Here is a 15,106-nt window from a genome sequence, read left to right on the forward strand (position 1 = left end):
GAGGGGCGAGTAGACACTCATGCAGAAAAGATTGATCAATAAAGTCATCAAAGACGGTAGAAATAATGGACGTCCAAATTAAGGGTTGAAAGCTAATAAACTAAGAAAAGGAAAAAATGCTAACATGTGTTAGACTTTTGATATTAAACTTTAATTTAGTTATGTTGTGTTTATTTGTTTTATTTGAGCTCACCCTATCTGTGTGTGTTTGGCGATGATCATGTAACTTGTTACATGGGAGCAAAGGTTGATGCAAGTGGGCATGAGGATGCATAGAGACGGAGTGGGGATCACTATGGGGCTGTTTACTAGTTTTAATATGAACTATTTTATAATGGATTGAGAAATATTTATATTTTTAATTATTGAATGCCGCAGTGTATTTATTATTGGCGTGTTGACTTTGGATTTTAAATTTTCTCGTGTTTTGGGAAAATAATTAAATTTCAATGAGGTTTTATCATCATTTTATTTCCTATTTATTTAAATATATCAATTTTCGGCTAGGACGTTTCATTGAATGGTGAAATTACTGAGACATTTTGTTAGGGTTTTGAATCTGTATTTTACTTTTTTTTTTAATTTTAATTGCTTGTGAATGGTGACAACCAGTCTGGGATTTGTATTTAGCTTCATGTTGATGTTTCTTATCTGGTGGTAAGTTACATGTTTGGTTTGGGAAATACTAGAGGCATTGCCCTTTTAGTGTGTGTGAGTCATAATTATCTTAGTTTAGAATGAAATTATGCTTGCATTAGCTTCAAATGTATGTGGTGTTTGAATTAGGTTGAACTTGAGAGTGGCTAGTTTAGTTGAGAATTTCCATGGAGAAGGGATGTTAGTCCTGGAAAGTATTTAAACTTGTTTTCGTGAAAATTTTATTGTAGGCGTATACATTTTGGCTTGGTCCATGGGTTTGATTTTGATTGGAATATGTACAAAAAATTATGTTTATGCTAAACCAAACACGTGAGTATGGGTTTTTTTCGTTATAATATTGATCGAATAATTCTTAAAAATCAAATTATGGATTACACATGTTCTTAAAAATCAAATGCCAATTCAAGCAATTTGTAGGATGTGGGACCTCTGTTTAAATTAAGGGTGGGCAAAAAATCTAATTTTCTTGATCCAATCCACTTTTGCACCAATCCAATCCATTTTATTAAAAATCCAATCCATTTAAAATCCATTTTGATGGATTTGGATTTTAATCTAATCAACATTTTATATATTTTATGGATTAGATGTCCATTCTATAAATCAAGATTTTCAAATATGGATAATCCAAAAAATCCAATCCAAATTTTCAATTTAAATTTTTAGTAGGGTTAGGCTAAAAGTTGAGATAGACTAGGTTAAATTCAAACTCAAATTGGCCTTGCTTGATGACCTGTACGGACCAGGCAGGACCGTTGACCCTGTAGGGGCTAGAGAAGGCTGACGAATAGAAAAGGCTTTGCGAGCCTAAAGACATGAACAAACTAAGTGAGCCTGACAAACCGGATGAGTTGATTGGGCCCAATGCCCTGAAAAAGTCAAGTGAGCTCGATGACCCGAACGGGCCAGGCAGACATGATGACCCAAATGGACCAGGCGGTCTCGAAGCCCTGAACAGGCCATACGAGACCGATGACTAGAACGGGCCAGACGACCCCGAACACCCGAACAAGTCAAGCGGGCCCGAAGATCCGAACAAGTCAAGCGGGCCTAAAGACCCGAATGGGTCAGACAAACCTGATGCCCCAAACAGGTCAAATAGGCTCGATGACCCGAATGAGTCAAGCGGGCCTAAAGACCAGAACGGGTAAGACATACCTGATGCCTTGAACGGGTCAAACAGGCCCGAAGACCAAAACGGGCCAGGTGCGCCCAATGACTCAAACGAGTCAAGCGGGATTAAAGCCCCGAACAGGTCAGACAAACCTGATGACCCGAACGGGTAAGATAGGCCCGATGACCCGAATGGCTCAGACAAGCCTGATGACCCGAACGGGTCAAGCAAGCCAGAAGACCCGAATGGGCTAGGCGGGACCGATGACCCGAACGAGCAAGGTGGACTCGATGACCTGAACGGGTCAAGCAAGCCCGAAGAACCGAACGGGCCAGGCATGCCCGATGATCTGAACAGGCTAGGCAGGCTCGAGGACCTGAATGAGCTAGGCGGGCCCAAAGACTCAGATGGGCTAAGATGGTTCGGCCCAACGACTCAGAATGGTCGTGCGCAACGACTTGTACGGACTGGGCAAGCCCGACAACCCTAATGGACCGAGCGAGCCCGATGATCCAAACAGGTTAAGTCGACCTGATGACTTAGACGGATTGTGCTAGACAACCCGTACGGATTGGGTAGGCCCGATGCTAGAATGAGCCAGGGGGCCCAAAGACCTGGATGGGCTAGGTCGGGCTGACCTGGCTATTCAGACGGGTTGTGCCCGAGGACCTGTACGGACAGAGCAAGCTCGAGACCTTGATGGGTCGAGCGAGCTCGACGACCCGAATAGGTTGAGTGGTGTTGGCCTTAAAAACACAAGTTTTAAAAAATTCAATTTAAATTTCTTTTATAAAAAATGGATTCTGGATTTTGAACTTGATCCAAATATTTGAATCTGGATTTAAAAAAAATTCAAACTTGTTTTGTTGAAAAAATGGATTTGGGTCGAAAATCTAATCCAATTATTTGAATCTAAAATGGATGTTCAAGCTCACCCTAGTTTAAATTATTGAATGGATGCATATGTAAGATAACATGTATATGTAGATTCTCGGTGTTTAAACATGAACTTTTGTTTATCCACATTTTATTTTGTTTAACTTTTGTTTCCTATTAGAATCATGCATATTATTACTTTTGGAGTGCTTCTGCGGGGTCCACATTGTAGTTAATGTTCGTAAAGCATTAGTTGATTGTGATGGTTGTAGTTAATGTTCATAATACTTTAGTTGTCCGTAATGTTAGTTTAAAGGGATGGCTGATTTCGTTTAGTTGATTTAATTTTCATACCTTTATTTTATGATTTGGTTATTGAATTCCTAGTCATATTGTCCCAGCATGCACTCCCATATTATAGTTTTCGCATCTCTACTTGCTATTGGGTTGTTCATTTCTATTTTCTCCATGCACTCAATAATTCCACACCCCATGTATTTAATTTATTTTTACTTTCTACACATGCGATTACACATGCGATTTCACTAGGTCCACACCTCACTCCTCTAATTTTGATTTTAGGTTAGGTTGAGCTTTACTTTTTTAACCACGTGATTCTTTTCATATACCACTATTTCCAAGTGTTTAGCTTTCTCCTTTCTAAAATAATAAAATAATAAAAATAAATTAAATTAAGAATAAATTTCTTTATTTTAAAAATGGCTTTTTTATCTACTCAACCGCTCGCGTTGCACGACACTCTTTTTGTTAAAAAATATATATAAACAAAAATTATAAAAATGGTTTTGGTGTCTAATCGACCGCTCTCCTCGCACGAAACTCTGTTTCAAAATACAAAAATTATAAATGTTTTTGTTGTCTAATCGACCGCTTGCTTCGCATGACATTTCTTTTTATTAAAATATGAAAATATAAAAATGGTTTTGGTGTCTAATCGACTGCTCTCCTCGCACGATACTCCTTTTCAAAAATACAAAAATTATAAATGTTTTCGGTGTCTAATCGACTACTCGCGTCGCAAAACATATCTTTTTATTAAAATGTGAAAATTATAAAAATGGTTTTTATGTCTAATTGATTGCTCGTATCGCACGACATTTCTTTTTCAAAAATACAAAGTATAAAAAGAAATTTTGGTGTCAAACTGACCGCAAACATCGCATGAGACTTATTTTCAAAATGTCAAAAGACAACTTTCAAAAATTAAATAATTTAATCAAACTTTTTTGTAAAAAACCTCGTAGCCCTGATTTCTCATTTCTAATGAAAATATGTAGGACCAAGGTTAATCCTTGTCGCCTCCTCTTAACTCAAAAAATAATTTTGTTCAATATTTTCTTATTTATGGGAAAAATAAGTATTTAAAATAAAAACATAATTTTTGCAAATTTAATTAAATGTTCCGCCCAAAGGCGAACGCTCTAGGGTGCTAATACTTTTCCTACACGTAACCGACTACCGAACTCAAAATCTGAATCCCTATTTCAAATCAATTTATTTTTGGTTCGTTGTTCCGTCGCGATTTAGTTTGTGACAGTTTTGTCAATCTTTTCCCATTCAATGTAGACATTAGGGTCATGTTCTCCCTTAAACTTTGGAATCTTGATGGGTGGTGGTTGTCTTGTTGACAATTGGTTGCACCTTCTCCCACCCTCACTGTCATGCCTTCTTCTCCATTCTCCACCATAGGAGTCCTCGGATGAGGTCCTCCGCCTCCTTTCATCCTCTCTTAGTTGTTATTTTTGTTGAATTTGTTGAATGTAGGCATGGAGAACTCTTTCATTAGGTGTTTTATCTTCTCTTCTACTAAGCTCCATTTGTTGGAAGAGGGTGTTAAGATCTACCAAAGGTCCTTGTGTAGCCACGGGAGTCACCATTAGAGGTGAAATGGAGAGGACGAACCCTTCTCTTCCCTTGCATCTTCCAAGATCGGACTTAGATCCATTTTCCTACAACAAACAAAACAAAACATTAAGACATTTAGCGTTAGCGTGCTGCAGCAAGAATCTCGATAGCAATAATAAGAAATGTGTTGCAGTGTTAAGGTTCCCGAGACCAAGTATGGACTTCTAATTCAATTCCTAAGTGTTTTTTATCACACTCTCAACCCTACAGTGCAAGGCCACACTAAAAAATCCACCAAAGGAGTGAAAGCACTTTTAAGATTTTGAAACCTTTCTCAAACATAAGATTCAAATGGTTTGGCCCCCAATATTCAAAGAGAACAATGAAGAAAACCACTAAGACAAAACTAAAATTACTTAAAGACAAACAATAAAAGTACCAAAACCAAGAAAGTTAAACTCTAAAGAAAGGGAATTATGTGACAAAACTTTAACCAGACAAACAAGAAAAGCTCTTGAAAAAGACTTCATTGCAAAACACTTTAACATACACTATCAAGTCCTAGCTCATGCACAAACCAAGAAAGATAATAACCATATAAAATAGTGGAACTAATTAGCCAATATCACCCAACACTCAAGTATGAAAACTAGTAGCATAACAACTAGTGAAAAACACAATTTTAGTTCACAAAGAAGAAAGATTGCTCTCGGCTTTTAGGTAAAAAAATGTAATATTTTTTTTTCACAAACTAGCTTCAAAAGATGGTCAGAAAGTGTTTTAGGTGGCTTGGACACTTAGTTCCTCAAGTTTTAGGACAAAATCAATTTCAAAGAGTAGGCATCAAGCAAGACATGTATTCATGCAAGATTCAAGTACTTGAAAGCAAAGGAAAGAAAACTTCAAACAAGCATATGACATAGGACTCGAGCAAAGTTTAAGACAAAAAATGACATGTTAAGAAAAAAATTGGCATGGTAACAAGGCAAGAAGAAGCTCTCGGCCAACAATATTTTTAAGCACAACAAGGCATGTTTTAACTTCATCAACACAAGAATTTAAATAGAAGGAGTTTTGGGTACTTGAACATCTAATGAAGTGTAGATAAAATGTGCCTACCAAGTTGAACCATCAAATCTGAGAGCCTACCAAAGATCCAAAACATAGAAACTAAAAGTTAGCACAAGAAAACACCATATTCAAGGACAACCAAAGCTCTAGATACCAAATGATGTAGGATTATCTCAGTTCCTTTTAACATTCATGAATATGGTGATGATTTCTTAAGAAATAATCCCCATTAGACATTAAGATAACATGTTATTTAGATGTGAAGGTTCATTTCACAAAGCTCTAGAGAAGGAAAGAATGGATTGATTCAAGTAAGAAAAGGAAGGGAATGTGCATGAAAAGGTAAAACCCGAGAACAAAATAACATGGAATCCGAGAGCAATAAAGGAAGAAGAAAACATAAAAATGGCAAGGAAATGAATGGAAATATGTGACAAGCACACCACTAAAAAGGAGAGGCCAAAGCCATGAATTCCTTTGAATATAAGTGATGGTGCCTCCACTTGAGTCTAGGCTCAAGATAAGGCTTAGAAGTACTCATTCCTTGGGGAGGAAACTCTCACAAATGGTTGATACACAAAGCTATCTTGAATTATCCAAAATGTTCAACCCTTTTACAAGTGTTAGGGGTCCCCTTAAATAGAAATGTCTAGGGGCCTCTAAGTAAAACAAAATAAGTGTAACATCCCTAGGGAATATTACTTTTGAAAATAAATATAATAAAATAAATAAAAAATTATTACTGTCAAATCTCATTCATAACGGTACTTTCCCAAAAACGCGGGAAAATTAAAAACCATGGAATCGCATACATTACAATTATTCGCGATCAAAGTTGATAACAAACCATAAAATAACTAAAATAGCTAATGTTCAAAACATGAAAATAAGAAAAAGATTAAAATCTTCAAATTCCCATTTCATCCCGCTCTCTGAACTCAAGCGTCTCCTGGCTCACCTGTCAAATCATCTACTCCTGGATAATAAATTATCCGATCATCGCCAAACACAAGCAGATAGGATGAGCTATGCAAATATATATATATATATATATATATATATATATATATATATGACTCCCATCCCAAGAAAATAAATCTACATAAATATTTCATTATTCCAAATTACCCATCCTTGATCTCATAGTCCTTCATGAGTCATATGCATGAAATTAGGTCTTGGGATTTTACTGTGCTCCCACGAAACTATCCCTTTTGTGGTCCAACCCTACGAGCCTATCCCACTCATAGTCTAGCCCCATAGACTCCTCGTGTATAGTAAAACATCCAAGCCTTGCTAGCTTGGACCCTGACACGCACGCAATCACCATACTATGGACTCCTCGCCCAATAGCAGCCAACAGAAACATAATTGTTCCTTGCCCATCATGCGGCCGACGCATGCAATCACCATACTAAAGACTCCTCGCTTATTAGTAGCCAACGGGAACTAGCCAGTTCCATGCCCATCATGCGTCCCACCACCAAGCACATCCCAGAACCTTATTGGACTTAGTCCGTCAAGCCCAAGCACAAAGGTAAGTGAACTTAGTCCTTCAAGTTCACTGATCAACGCAACAACCAATTATACAGCAACCAAAACCGCCTGGCGACCCGCCCCCTCCGCCAAGCGCCAAGCGCCAAATAGAAGTCACACAGACCCGTCACCGCTTAGCGGGACCTTCCCTGCTGCTAGGCACCGCCTCCAGACAGTGGCCACTACCATTGATTTAGAACTCTATCGCTTGGCGGTTCGCCCCGCACCGCCAGGTGCTATACCAGTAGCGCAATGCTACTGGTTTTTGGCATTTTTAACAAGTCTTAAGAGACCCCAAACATGTAATTTAACCCTCATGCATCAATCATAGTATTTAAGTCATAACATCGTAACCAAAATGCAATAAGTACCATCAATCATGTCCCCAAATGAATATTATCATGCTTGAACATGCCTTACTTGATGCTCTAAAGAAATAACCACAATGAACCAATATGGTATCGTCCATTTACCACCCCCACAATGTATACAGTTTGCCAAACCACACCCCAATTACAGCTCCAACCTTAGTTTGTACCAAGTCCATTTTATCATGCGCCCCCACTCTTTGTGTCTTATTCCTCTAAAAAATCTACCTAAGACATTCAATAACTCTTGATCCAATACCCTCACGGTCTAATACTCAATTAACTCATTCCTCCTCAATTTAGACAGCATTGCATCTTATATCTGATTAACAAATCTGCCACTATAACCCACCAAGTGCATGAAATCCACAATTCTTATCCCCCACATTCAATCTCACAATTATTACATAAGGCACACAAATAACAAAATCACAGTCTATCACCTATCAATGCACTTTTGATGATGGCCCTAGTCAACGCCCCGTGACCAGAACACCAACCAATTTACACTTGCTACTAAGCTCTCCAGTCGCCTGGCAGTACCCTCAGTGCCGTTAGGCGGTGCATGAAAAACTGGTTCTGTCTAGATTCCTCCTGCATTCAACGTGACCCACCGACCCCACTATTTCACAGTTCACCCTCACGATCATGTAATTTCACACGCACCACATCCCATATTCAGAATACAATCTTATTATCATCAATTACACCAAAAACAGTACGCCACTCACAATCATCACCTATGTTCATTCAACCCTAAACCTGACTAAACCCAAAATCCCAATTGAAGTGAAAGTTCATGAACTATTTCACCAATTCTGCATTTTCAAATAACAATTCGCCCTACCAAGGATTCTCACATCATGACAATCACTTCCAGAACCTCCCTATATCATGAAAACACAAAAAAGAATCTAAGAGAATGGCAAACCAGTTGGTGTCGCCTGGTGGGTAGCACATAGTTGCGAGGCGGTTCATGGCATGTAACCCAGAAAATGGCTCCGGAGGTATAAGTCACCTGGCGGGCCTTCAATGCCGCCAGGCAGGTTCTGGAAATTTCCAGAAACGTGATAAAATTCAATGCAATTTCAATTTACACATTCCATCACATCCAGAACAGCACGAAAGCATATACATGATATATAACACGCAAAATTTAACTCCCCTAACCTGGATTAAAGCTTCCCTTGAGTGATTTTGTGCTTCTTCCCTTTGACTCCAAACCACTTAAGATAGTACTTTTCCATGTCACCCCCCATTAACATACAATGCCATAAAGGCTCTTTCTACCCGCATTTATTAATTAATTAATTATTTAATTAACTAATTTTCATGGGTCTTACATTTCCCCCACCTTTAACAGTTTTCATCCTCGAAAATAAGATTTACCAGGGAACAATTGTGGATAGGATAGCCTCATGCGATCCTCCATCTCCTAGGTCATTTTCTGAGTTGCCTCGTCCTAGAGCACCTTTTGTCTTTATCTCCTTAACCCTTAGTTGTTTGACTTGAGAGTCAAGAATAAGAATCGGTCCAACTAGCATCGTTAAATCCTCTCGCACCTGTACGTCATCAGCCTCTAGTACGTGGTCTGGACTTGCAACATATTTCCTTAGTTGAGAAACATGGAATACATTGTGCAAGTTTGCCAGATGAGGTGGCAAGGCAATTTCGTAGGTCGCCGGTCCAATCCTCTGCGTGATCCGGTAGGGTCCTATAAACCTCGAGGTCAACTTCCTCGACTTAAGAACCCTTCCAACTCCCGTGGTTGGAGTAACCCAGAGAAACACATGATCTCCTTCATTGAACTCCAATGGCCGCCTTCGCTTATCAACATAGGACTTCTGTCGACTCTATGTGGCTCGCATCCGATCCTGGACTAATTTAACTTTTCCAGTTGTTTGCTGCAGAAACTCAGGGCCAAGCATAAAGGCTTCACCATCCTGGTACCAACATAGCGGGGTTCTACACCTTCTTCCGTAGAGTGCTTCATAAGGTGCCATACCAATACTAGCATGATAGTTATTATTGTATGTGAACTCTACCAAAGGCAATACATCATTCCAATTTCCCAGATGGTCTAGCACACAAGACCTCAACATGTCTTCCAAGGATTGGATGGTCCGCTCAGATTGACCATCCGTCTGAGGATGATAGGTCGAACTCATCCGTGAATGAATCTCGGATCCTGGTCTGACACTATGCTTTCTGGCACCCCGTGTAATCTCACTACCTCCCGTACATAAGTTTGTGCTACCTTATCCATCGACCATTTTTGATTTATAGGTACGAAGTGCGCACACTTAGTCAGTCGATCTACTATTACCCAGACTGAATCATGCCCTCTTGTCGATTTTGGCAAGTGCGTCACAAAGTCCATAGAGATACTGTCCCACTTCCACTGAGGCACTTCCAATGGTTGCAGGGTACCTCCCGGCCTTTGATGTTCAATTTTGGCCTTTTGACATACCAAACATTGAGCAACAAAGTTTGCCACATCTGATTTCATTCCATTCCACCAAAAGGACTCCTTCAAATCCTTGTACATCTTAGTCATACCAGGGTGTATGCTAAGACGCCTCTAATGACCTTCCTTCAAAATTTACCTCCTGAATAAGGGTCTCCCAGGCACGAACACCCTACCTTTGAAACGTAGAATGTCGTCCTCTCCCATCTGGTAGTTCTTTCCTTTATCTGTACCCATCCATCCTATAAATTATTGCAACTCCATATTATGTCCTTGAGCCACATGTATCTCATATAAGAACTCATTAGTAACTTTCAACAAGCCGCATTGTATGACTCCTTGCCCAAACTACATTCACAGATTCATATCTCAGAGTTTCTCAATTAGTTCCAACTCCTTTACCATCATACAAGACATATGCATCTTTTTACGACTTAAAGCATCGGCTACGACATTCGCCTTGCCTGGGAGATAAAGCAATTCAAAGTCGTAGTCCTTCAAGTACTCCATCCATCTACGTTGTCTTATATTTAACTCCTTCTGATCGAACAAGTATTTCAAGCTTTTATGATCACTAAAAATTTGAAATTGAGACCCGTACAGGTAGTGTCTCCAAGATTTAAGAGCAAACACAATAGTTGCTAGCTCCAAGTTGTGATTTGGGTAATTTTTCTCATGCACCTTCAGCTGACGAGAAGCATATGCTACTGGCCTTTTGTCTTGCATCAATACACACCCCAGACCTTGATAAGACGCATCACAATACACTTTAAACATTTTCCCATTATCAGGAATCACTAGCACTGGAGCGGTACTCAAACACCTCTTCATCTCCTCAAAACACTCCTCACACTTTTCAGTCCAAGAAATGGTTGATCTTTTCTTGTAAGTTGTGTCAATGGATTCACCTTCTTTGAGAACCCTTCCACGAATCTCCTGTAATAACCTGCTAAGCCCAAGAAGCTCCTCACCTTCGTCACTGTCTTAAGCCTTTCCCACTTGAGCACCATCTTGATCTTAGCCGGGTCCACTGCTATACCCTTGGCTGAGATAACATGTCCAAGAAATTGTACCTCTTCCAGCCAAAATTCAAACTTGGACAACTTCCCGTACAACTGGTGATCTCTGAGTATTTTCAATACAACCTTCAGATGATCAGTGTGCTCTTCTCTCGTCTTTGAGTAAATAAGTATGTAATCCATGAATATTGCCGGTGCATTTGTTACTCCAAATGGCATCACCACATATTCGTAATGCCCACACCTTGACCTGAACGTCGTCTTCTATACGTCTTCCAGCTTCACTAAGATCTAATGGTATCTAGATCGTAGGTCTATTTTGGAGAATACTCCTGCCCCCTTCAACTGATCTAGTAGATCGTCAATTCTCAGCAGTGGATACTTATTCTTGATTGTTAATTTGTTCAGCTACCGGTAATCAACGCAAAGTCTTGAGCTCCCATCCTTCTTCTTCACTAATAGCACCGAAGCTCCCCACAGTGACGCACTAGGCCGGATAAACTTCTTCTCAAGCAGATCTTCTATTTGCTTCTTGAGTTCTGCCAACTCTGCAGGCGCCATTTTAAATGGAGTCATAGATACCGGACCTGCACCAAGAACTAAGTCAACAGTGAAGTCTACGTCTCGGCTCGGTGGTAATCCTGATACTTCATTCGGAAACACATCGACGTACTCGTTGACCACAAGAATATTCTGAATCATCTCCACTGCGTTTTTCTTTTCTGGTTTGGCAATCACCATAAAACAAGTGGCCTCTTCTTGCAGTGCTCTCACAGCTTCTCGAGTTGAGATCAACTTCAACCCTTCATGTTCTGGGAACACCAAACTGCGTCGTCCACAATCAATTATGACGTAATTATTGGACAGTCAGTCCATTCCCAATAATACATCCAGTCCCTCCAGAGGCAAGCACACCAAGTTCACCTTGAATCTGCGACCTGCCACTTCCATTAAACACCCAACGGAGACTGAACTGGTAGCTACCTAACCCAAGGAAGGAGTCAAAACAAGCAACTCACATCCCAAATCACGTTTCTCCAGGTTCAGTCTCCTCACATGCTTTAGAAATGAAAGAATGTGTTGCTCCAAAGTCGAACAACACTAAGACTGACTGGCCAATTAACAAACAAGGCTCGAGAATAAGGTTACCTGATTGGGTAGCCTTAGTGGAGGTCATGGCGAAGACTCTACCTGTCGCTCTAGCTCTTTCGACTAGGGATGCTGCTGGCTTCTTCGCACCAATACTCTTCTTCTCTGGACAATTATTGGCAAAGTGGCCCGGTTTATCGCATATGAAACACTTGCGACGATCATCTGATCCTCCTACTCCACTAGTTAACTGAGGGCAATTTCTCTTTAAATGGGGTCCACCACACTGATAACATGTGGGACCCTGAGAAGTCTGTGGTCGGCTATAAGGTTTCTTCATCTGCCTCGCCTCTGCGACATTCTTCTGATGTCAACTTGCTGGATTTCGCCCTTTTTCTAGATACTCTGCGCTCTTGGCTTGTTTCACCAAGACTGGAAATCTTCTTTCTCTCAGAGGCGTAATCACCTTCTTCAGTTCATGCTTGAGTCCCTGCTCAAACTTAAGGCACCTCCACTCTTCAATGATTGCTTGAGAATAGTACCTTGCTAGATGCTCGAATTTATTAACGTATTCTTGCACCGACATATTCCCTTGTTGCAGGGCCAAGAACTCCGCCTCCCTGTCTTGCTTAGTTGTATCTGGAAAATATTTCTCTAAGAAACGGATTCTGAAATTGGCCCATGTCACTTGCTCCTCCTTAGTCTCCATTTGTTGTTGTATGCTTGCCCACCAGTATTCAGCATCATTATTCAGCAGGTACACAGCAAAAGCCAGCTTCTGCTCGTCAGCACAATTCATTACTCCAAAAATCTTTTCGCACTCTCGAAGCCACGCATCAGCTTCGTCTGGAGTGGCCCCACCTGTGAATTCTACGGGCTTATGACGCAGAAAATCCTCCACTGTCAGCACCCTCACTGGTGCAATTGCCACTCTCAGCTGTGCTGGAATAGGATTTTGCATCGCATCCACCATACGATGAATGGCTTCTGCAATCTCATCAGCACCATTAGCATTTCTCCTTCTCCTTTGAGATGCCATTGCCGGGATACGCCACATATTCAACCGTTAAACATCACTCCATCAGTTTAACAAATTTCTACCTCCTTAAATTTAAACACACACAATGACATGCACATACATAGCAAGCTTACTCCCCAAAAGCCCCAAAACATTTTTTTCCAAAAAATTTTCAAAATTTTTGCTCTGATACCAACTGTAACATCCCTAAGGAATACTACTTTTGAAAATAAATATAATAAAATAAATAAAAAAATATTACTGTCAAATCTCATTTATAACGGTACTTTCCCAAAAACGTGGGAAAATTAAAAACCATGGAATCACATACATTACAATTATTCGCGATCAAAATTGATTACAAACCATAAAATAACTAAAATAGCTAATGTTCAAAACATGAAAATAAGCAAAAGATTAAAATCTTCAAATTCCCATTTCATCCCGCTCTCTAAACTCAAGCGTCTCCTGGCTCACCTGTCAAATCATCTACTCCCGGATAATAAATTATCCGATCATCGCCAAACACAAGCAGATAGGGTGAGCTATGCAAATATATATATATATATATATATATATATATATATATATATATATATATATATATCTCATCCCAAGAAAATAAATCTACAAAAATATTTCATTATTCCAAATTACCCATCCCTGATCTCATAGTCCTTCATGAGTCATATGCATGAAACTAGGTCTTGGGATTTTACTGTGCTCCCACGAAACTATCCCTTTCTTGGTCCAACCCTACGACCTATCCCACTCAAAGTCCAACCCCACAAACTCCTCGTCTGTAGTAAAACGTCCAAGCCTTCCTAGCTTGGACCCTGGCACGCACGCAATCACCATACTATAGACTCATCGCCCAATAGCAGCCAACGAGAATATAACCATTCTTTGCTCATCGTTCGGTCGACGCATGCAATCACCATACTAAAGACTCATCGCCTATTAGTAGCCGACGGGAACTAGCCAGTTCTATGCCCATCATACCTTCCACCACCAAGCACATCTTAGACCCATATTGGACTTAGTCCGTCAAGCCCAAGCACAAAGGTAAGTGAACTTAGTCCTTCAAGTTCACTGATCAACGCAACAACCAATCATACAACAACCAAAACCGTCTGGCGCCACCTAGACATTGCTAGGTGAAAACTGGCCGTAAATAGCCTGGCGTCCCGGGCCCTCCGCCAAGCGCCAAGCGCCAAACAGAAGTCACACAGACCCGTCATCGCTTGGCAGGACCTTCCCTATCGCTAGGCGCCACCTCCAGACAGTGGCCACTGCCACTAATTTAGAACTCTATCGCCTAGCGGTTCGCCCCGCACCGCTAGGGGCTATACCAGTAGCGCAATGCTACTGGTTTTTGGCATTTTCAACAAATCTTAAGAGACCCCAAAAATGTAATTCAACTCTCATGCATCAATCATAGTATTTAAGTCATAACATCGTAACCAAAATGCAACAAGTACCATTAATCATTTCCCCAAATGAATATTATCATGCCCGAACATGCCTTACTTGATGCTCTAAAGAAACAACCACAATGAACCAATATGGTACCCTCCATTTACCACCCTCACAATGTATATAGTTTGCAAACCACACCCCAATTACAGCTCCAACCCTAGTTTGTGCCAAGTCCATTTTATCATGCGCCCCCACTCTTTGTCTCTTATTCCTCTAAATCTACCCAAAACATCCAATAACTCTTGATCCAATACCCGCACAGTCTAATACTCAATTAACTCATTCCTCCTCAATTTAGACAGCATTGCACCTTATATTTGATTAACAAATCCGCCACTATAACCCACCAAGTGCATCCAATCCACAATTCTTATCCCCCACATTTAATCTCACAATTATTACATAAGGCACATAGATAACAAAATCCCAGTCTATCACCTATCAAAGCACTTCCGATGATGACCCTATTCAACGTCTCGTGACCAGAACACTAACCAATTCACACTTGCTACTAAGTTGTCGAGTCGCCTAGCGGTAGCCTCA

At 40.2% G+C, this 15,106-nt stretch overlaps 3 protein-coding genes across 3 annotated transcripts; all 3 read right to left on the bottom strand.

Moving 5' to 3' along the window:
* Window positions 1-1,636: 1,636 nt before the first annotated feature.
* Window positions 1,637-2,113, bottom strand: LOC114184623 (pulmonary surfactant-associated protein D-like). Its single transcript, XM_028071941.1, has 2 exons — window positions 1,819-2,113; window positions 1,637-1,737 (listed from the first exon to the last, which is right to left on the bottom strand). Exons 1-2 carry the CDS (start codon window positions 2,111-2,113, stop codon window positions 1,637-1,639), a joined length of 396 nt encoding a protein of 131 aa, XP_027927742.1.
* Window positions 2,114-10,785: 8,672 nt separating this feature from the next.
* On the bottom strand, window positions 10,786-11,196 carry LOC114184625 (uncharacterized mitochondrial protein AtMg00860-like). Its single transcript, XM_028071942.1, has one exon. The coding sequence runs from the start codon at window positions 11,194-11,196 to the stop codon at window positions 10,786-10,788; it is 411 nt and encodes a 136-aa protein (XP_027927743.1).
* Window positions 11,197-12,436: 1,240 nt separating this feature from the next.
* On the bottom strand, window positions 12,437-13,105 carry LOC114184626. Its single transcript, XM_028071943.1, has one exon. It carries the CDS (start codon window positions 13,103-13,105, stop codon window positions 12,437-12,439), a length of 669 nt encoding a protein of 222 aa, XP_027927744.1.
* Window positions 13,106-15,106: the final 2,001 nt, after the last annotated feature.

This window comes from Vigna unguiculata, chromosome 5, assembly GCF_004118075.2.
Source record: "Vigna unguiculata cultivar IT97K-499-35 chromosome 5, ASM411807v1, whole genome shotgun sequence".
Taxonomy (NCBI): Eukaryota; Viridiplantae; Streptophyta; class Magnoliopsida; order Fabales; family Fabaceae; genus Vigna; species Vigna unguiculata.

Coding starts and splice junctions, on each gene's coding strand:
- LOC114184623 (XM_028071941.1), bottom strand. CDS start 2,113: ATGCCTGGCCCGTTCGGTTCTTCGGGCTTGCTTGACCCGTTCAGGTCA. Junction 1,738..1,818: donor TGACCCGTTCAAGGCATCAG/GTATGTCTTACC, acceptor TTGGGGCATCAG/GTTTGTCTGACCCATTCGGG.
- LOC114184625 (XM_028071942.1), bottom strand. CDS start 11,196: ATGCCATTTGGAGTAACAAATGCACCGGCAATATTCATGGATTACATA.
- LOC114184626 (XM_028071943.1), bottom strand. CDS start 13,105: ATGGCATCTCAAAGGAGAAGGAGAAATGCTAATGGTGCTGATGAGATT.